Genomic DNA, 6,129 nt, shown 5'->3' with positions numbered 1-6,129 from the left:
CCCACCCCCTCCCTCTGTGTGTCTGTAGATCAAGTGTAATGGCTTCACTCTGAGTGACCAGAGAGGCCTGCAGGCTGTTGGTGTGGGTCTCTTCCCCAACCTGTGTCTGGTCAACCACGACTGCTGGCCCAACTGCACCGTCGTCCTCAACCACGGCAAGTATGTGTCTGAGGGGTTTGTCAACTGAAGTTAAACATAGAGGATAAAATTAAAGTTTACAACCAGTGACAACACCACATCAGCTTCACAGTTTGATCGCCTGGTGCGGCCCATCGCATGGTGATGATAAGTAATATGAGTAAGTTCTGTTGTCACCTGCTCAGTTTGACTCCGCAGCTGCTGTGTGATACAGCTCGTTAACAGCTGCTGTCCAATCACAACACAGCTGTCCTGACACCACCTTCACTCTTTACTCATGGTTGGTGTTTCCATGACAATTAAGAAAACATCAACAAATATTCACAAGACAAAGAGTGTTTCCAGGGGAGTATATGCAATATATAGAGTCTATAGAGTATAGACTCTATATATTGTACATTATATACAATATATGATGTGATATGTGATATGTATTGTGTGAGCACAACATAAAGAGCAACAGTAAACCCTGATTTAGACAGATCATAGGGACCACATTGACCAAAGCCCACTATCATCCATTCACAGTCACTGACTGTCACTTTCTGTTGCAGCCAATCAGCTTTGAGCTCTGCTCTCCACTCTCAGAGGAGGTACGTATCACACCTGTTCACCTCTCCGCCTGTCACATGATGTGGCTTTGACGACACCTACCTGACACAGACTCACACAGCACTGTGTGTTCAGTCCGTTTGATCTGTTACAGAATAGGTGCAATAGATAGATGAAATGTTTTCTTCATAGTAAAACCATACGGTAATAATACATGATTTATTAGCTATTAATAATATTATATCTGATAAGATGCACTTTGCTACATAGCTAATGTTAGCAGTAATAGCTGTTTACTTACCAGTCTAGTTAATCCGCCACTGAAAATAGTCCCCATCAAATGCACTATGTCCTCCTGTTTGGTAAAAGCGACAGTGAGCAGTGCAGAGGGGAGCCATAAAACATGTATGATGAGATCCACAGAACCAGACCCCATGTCGTCCTCCTCTCCCCAGGATCGAGGTGCGGGCTCTGGAGAAGATCCCTGAGGGCGAGGAGCTGACAGTCAGCTACGTGGACTTCCTCGACCTGTCTGCCGACCGCCAGAAGAAGCTCAAGGAGCATTTCCACTTTGACTGCACCTGTAGTCACTGCAGCCAGCACATCAAGGACGACCTGATGATGGCGGCCGCAGAGAGCAAAGTGAGTGAGGGGACACGGGGGAGGTCTCACTCCAACAGAGGGACACTCACATAAACAGCCACACTCATACAGATGGTTTTTCTTGTTGCTGTGTCTTTCTCTCAGCCCTCAGCTGATAAAGTGAAAGAGGTGACCGACTTCAGTAAAGAGTGTCTGGAGAAGATCGACAAGTCTCGTATTCAGGGAGATTTCCATGAGGTAAACCCCTCTGCCGTCAGCTCCCCCCATCTCCTCTCTCTTTGTTTTTCACCCAACAGCATTTGTTTCATCTGTCAACCAAAACTCTGCCTGTCCTCTGTCCTCTGTCTGTCCTCTGTCCGTCCTCTGTCCATCCTCTCTCTGTCCTCTGTCCTTCCTCTGTCTGTCCTCTGTCCATCCTCTCTCTGTCCTCTGTCCATCCTCTCTCTGTCCTCTCCCTGTCCTCTGTCCGTCCTCTCCCTGTCCTCTGTCCTTCCTCTGTCCTCTCCCTGTCCTCTGTCCTTCCTCCGTCTGTCCTCTGTCCATCCTCTCTCTGTCCTCTGTCCATCCTCTCTCTGTCCTCTGTCCATCCTCTCTCTGTCCTCTCCCTGTCCTCTGTCCGTCCTCTCCCTGTCCTCCGTCCTCTCCCTGTCCTCTGTCCTTCCTCTGTCCTCTCCCTGTCCTCTGTCCATCCTCTCCCTGTCCTCTGTCCTTCCTCCGTCTGTCCTCTGTCAGGTGGTGAAGCTGTGTCATGAGTGTCTGGGGAAGCAGGAGAACGTCCTGGCTGACACTCACCTGTACAGGCTGCGTGTCCTCAGCGTGGCCAGTGAGGTTCTGTCATACATGCGGTCCTTCAGTGAGGCTGCAGGCTACGCCCGCAAGATGGTGGAGGGATACACGTGAGTGGTGACAGAGCACGTTGTCATGGAGGGATACGTAACTACACACACCATGAAAGTGGAAACTGAAGACCAGAGGGGCACCGTCAGGAGAGGCAAACCAGGCAAATGCTTGGGGAGTCCCAAGGGGAAAAGGGGCCCCTGATGGCTATGATCCCAATTAAACCTCCCATAAACACACTATACACTGCACTGCTGCTGTCCCCAACCCCCTTAGTGGGGCCTCTGATGTGTGCTGTAGCTAGTGTCTACCGTTAGCCTGCATGTGAGGCGTTCAGGGGACATTAAGTCTGCATGTGAGGTCAGGGGGTGGGGGGTCTTCAATGGGCTTCTTTGCCTGGGGCCCCTTAGAGTCTAGGATCACCACTGCTGAAGACACAAGGACAGAGATAAGATCGGTATAGAGTTATTGTTAAGATGATAGAAACCTCCCCATGGCCCTTAGATCTCTATAGAAACTACAAAATTACCATAGCAACTCACAGGAAATCCCTATATTGGTACAAATTTACATAACAGCCATATCGTCATCAATCTGCATGGCAACTCCCCATCGCTAAGAATGTGAACAAACACATTTCATCTTAAAGTTGTACAATAACTTCTTATTCTATAATTCTTTGCACATAAACTCCCATCATACATTTCCAAAAACAAAAGTCACTGTGTCACCATAAATTTCCATTTAAGAGTCCCATCTAGTCTAAAGGTCTCTGTCCATGTGTAGTGTGATTATAGATCAGGTCTAGCTTCTATATTAATACTGTGAAAGTATCAAAGCCTCAGTCCACAGAGAAATGCACACAGCCTGTATTCAGAAACTGAGCCTTAAAACCAGCCGTCAGGACTTCTGGGACTTTGTGATGTCACAACAAAGCAGTTATCAAGCCCCGCCCACCCGGACTGACCATCTAACCTTGCAGGATTTGGTTTCTCTGAGTGTTTACCTGAAATCTGCTTTATTTTTATTGGATCACTCAGAAAACAGTCAGCCAATCAGAAGACAGAGGCTCAGAGCCTTTCAACCTCCTGGACTCTAAATATCCCTATGAATAATGTTCATGTATAAAGTTCCAGTTTTACACTGTTTTAATTCTGGGACCAACAAGTTAATCTATTGCTGTTGAGTTCATGATCACAGCTTCAGAGGGGAACTGATCCTCCTCTCTTGAACAGGAAGTTGTACCACCCCAACAATGCCCAGCTGGGCATGGCCATCATGCGGGCAGGCGTCACCCACTGGCACGCTGGGCAGATAGAGGCCGGCCACAGCCTCATCTGCAAGGCCTACGCCATCCTCATGGTCACCCATGGACCCAACCACGCCATGACGAGAGACCTGGAGGTGCGTTACACACTCATTTAGTTTAATGTTTGCCAATAAAATCTCGATATTTCAGCATCATTTCACTGTGTAAGTGCGATACTGTCAGTAATGTTGCGTCTTTATACATTCAGTCCATGCGCACGCAGACTGAGGTGGAGCTGAAGATGTTCAAGCAGAATGAGCAGGAGTACCACACCATGAGGGACGCTGCTCTGAAGAAGCCTGTGACCAGCTCCTCCTGATGATGTCACCTTCAGCACTAATGATCCCGTCACTAAAACCTCCGTCTGTGCACTGACATGTACATATACTGCATGTTCTCCGAAGCACTGTACCGTCTCTGTATCACCAGCAGATCTGAAGACACACTGTTCAGTGTAAACCAACATGTGCAGATGTAACACAACATGTTGCTTCTACAGTATCTACAATAAAAGTGGAATTACAACATGTGCTGTTATCACTTACACCAAACCAACAATAAGTCTAAGTGACCCTCTTTATCATGAAGTTATTTAATTACGTTCTTTGTGAAGCATTAAAATGTGATATAACTGCTGTTCTCAGCCCTCTCCACTCTGAGGGAAAGTCTTTCGATCATTGACCTTCACTCCTTTAAACTCTTAACAAAGAAAATCGTGGGAAATGAGTCTAGTTTCCTGATTTGTAGCCGTGACTGTTATTTCAGTCTGCTGCTGCTGAGTCGTGGCCACATCGGACCAGGCTGAGATGTAGAATTAAATCACCTGCTGTGACGCTGGTATAAGAAAATAGACACTTGTTCAGTTTTCCTATCTGAGCATTAGTACACTGGGTTTTCACAATAAGGTTGGCTCATTCAGTGAAACACGGGTTAAAACAAGATACTCTGCAGACTAAGTGGTCATGGATTTTGGAGCCTGGTAAAACAGCCACAGGGATGTATACGCACACTCCAGTATTTGTTTATTCATTGCAATATTGAACAATGTTATCACACATAGAAGATTTTCCTCAGAGCATATTTTATCTTTCATAAATGCTGAAAAATGAGTCCATGCCTTTGTGTCCTCAGGACTGAACGTCTGCCATTCTTTATACAGATGGTCAAAACCCTGCAGCCTGTCTCCTGACAAAGACAGTGCAGGGAGCACATGACTCCAGTGACTGCCAGAGGAGTGTTTGGAGTACATCTCCGAGGTGCTGTGCTTTAGAAATAAAATGCACTCACTTACAACACACTGGACGAAGGTTCAGCTTCAGAAACACAAACATGTTTTTGTCCTCGCTGAAACACACCGGACTGAACACATCATCTTCCACCTGACCACCCGAGTTCACCTCGACAGACGCAGGAACACACAAATAAATCTGCACGTGGTTTTTAATACAGCACAGGATTATTAGTGTTACAGACAGAGGAGGAGGAAACACAGCGAGGTGGTTGAAAGGTAAAAAGCACTCAGCTGAGATGTTTCAAACATGAAAACACACTTTTATTTAAAGCTCTGTCTGTATCAACAGACACATCCTGTCCAATCCACTTCACAGAGATTTGTCATGATTGACAGTCAGAGAGAAACACAGGAAACATTATACAAAGAGTAAGAAAAGCAGAAAAAATAGAAGCTCTGTGCATCGCTGCTACAGATCACAGCCCTGAGCAGCTGTTCATCAGTCCACAACTGTGAACGGCATCGGGATAAAGGTCAAAGGTCGCACCATAACAGTGTCTCAGTTCATTGAAGTAGTATGTATTGCTTCTAAAGGGAATCTCAGGTTTCAGTGGTTTGATATATTCTAACTGCTTCACTGCTTCCAGTTTTCAATTTAAAAATACAGTTTTGTGTCAGTGACACAGTGACCAGGTTTTATTTTATAGAATAATTTAGAAACATAGAAATCCCTCATTAAATACAAAAAGGATTTAAAATAAAATTAAAAAATTTAAAGTTAAGACACAAGAAAACATGGAGAACATGAAGGTTTGAATATTTTCCAGAGCCACTGAGTGGAGGATGTATTACTGTACATTAGTGTTTTCAGTCATTTGAAATCACACATCAGACTATTTCATACAAAGAACCAAATCTCAGATCAAACAATAAAGTGACAGCTGTGTGTGGCGTCGTCCCCCGGCGGCTGCGACTCATTGGACAACGCAGAGCTCAGTACTGGACTGATTGTGGGCGTCTCCCGTCCCCTCAGAGTCTCTGTGAGTCCTGCTGAGCTCGTCGGACCCTCCGTCCCGCTCGTAGCCCTGCGGCTGCAGACTCTGCCTCAGCTCCATCAGCAGCTCCTTACCGTCACTCGACGGCAGGTTCCCCAGGTAGTACTGAGGGGCCAGCTCCACCAGCCTGCAGCAGACAGAGGGACATCACTGAGGACATTGGAGGACTGTTGTTATGTGGGCTACATGAAGTACTGGACCTCCACACACAACCATAAACCCCTGAATGTTGTTAGAGCAGCAACGATGTTGTTCAGTGACAACGTAGAAGTTCCTATCATGGTTTATCACATGATCATGTATTAGATCATAATACGAGAAAAACATAGAAATTTAAAATTTTTAAAGATCAATTCTTTTTAAAACATTTTATATATACAATATATATATATATATTGTATATA

The 6,129-nt window shown here is 45.6% G+C and overlaps 2 protein-coding genes across 2 annotated transcripts in view; one reads left to right on the top strand and one right to left on the bottom strand.

Moving 5' to 3' along the window:
- Positions 1–3,964, top strand: part of smyd1a (SET and MYND domain containing 1a) — a 10,172-nt gene extending 6,208 nt beyond the window's left edge. Inside the window, exons 4-10 of the mRNA XM_023397822.2 lie at positions 29–159; positions 693–731; positions 1,146–1,332; positions 1,438–1,530; positions 2,026–2,189; positions 3,366–3,534; positions 3,648–3,964. Coding sequence (XP_023253590.1) covers positions 29–159; positions 693–731; positions 1,146–1,332; positions 1,438–1,530; positions 2,026–2,189; positions 3,366–3,534; positions 3,648–3,758 — 894 coding nt within the window. The 3' untranslated portion in view covers positions 3,759–3,964. The remainder of the gene's footprint in view (positions 1–28; positions 160–692; positions 732–1,145; positions 1,333–1,437; positions 1,531–2,025; positions 2,190–3,365; positions 3,535–3,647) is intronic.
- Positions 3,965–4,969: 1,005 nt separating this feature from the next.
- dqx1 (DEAQ box RNA-dependent ATPase 1) overlaps positions 4,970–6,129 on the bottom strand; it is a 14,253-nt gene continuing 13,093 nt past the window's right edge. The window contains exon 12 of the mRNA XM_023397821.2: positions 4,970–5,852. Coding sequence (XP_023253589.1) covers positions 5,645–5,852 — 208 coding nt within the window. The 3' untranslated portion in view covers positions 4,970–5,644. The remainder of the gene's footprint in view (positions 5,853–6,129) is intronic.

Source organism: Seriola lalandi, unplaced genomic scaffold (assembly GCF_002814215.2).
Source record: "Seriola lalandi dorsalis isolate HSWRI2012SDOR001 ecotype SW California unplaced genomic scaffold, Sedor1 jcf7180002054939, whole genome shotgun sequence".
Classification (NCBI taxonomy): Eukaryota; Metazoa; Chordata; class Actinopteri; order Carangiformes; family Carangidae; genus Seriola; species Seriola lalandi.
Note: the sequence above shows the minus strand (reverse complement) of the source record. Positions and strands in the feature narration are given on the sequence as shown.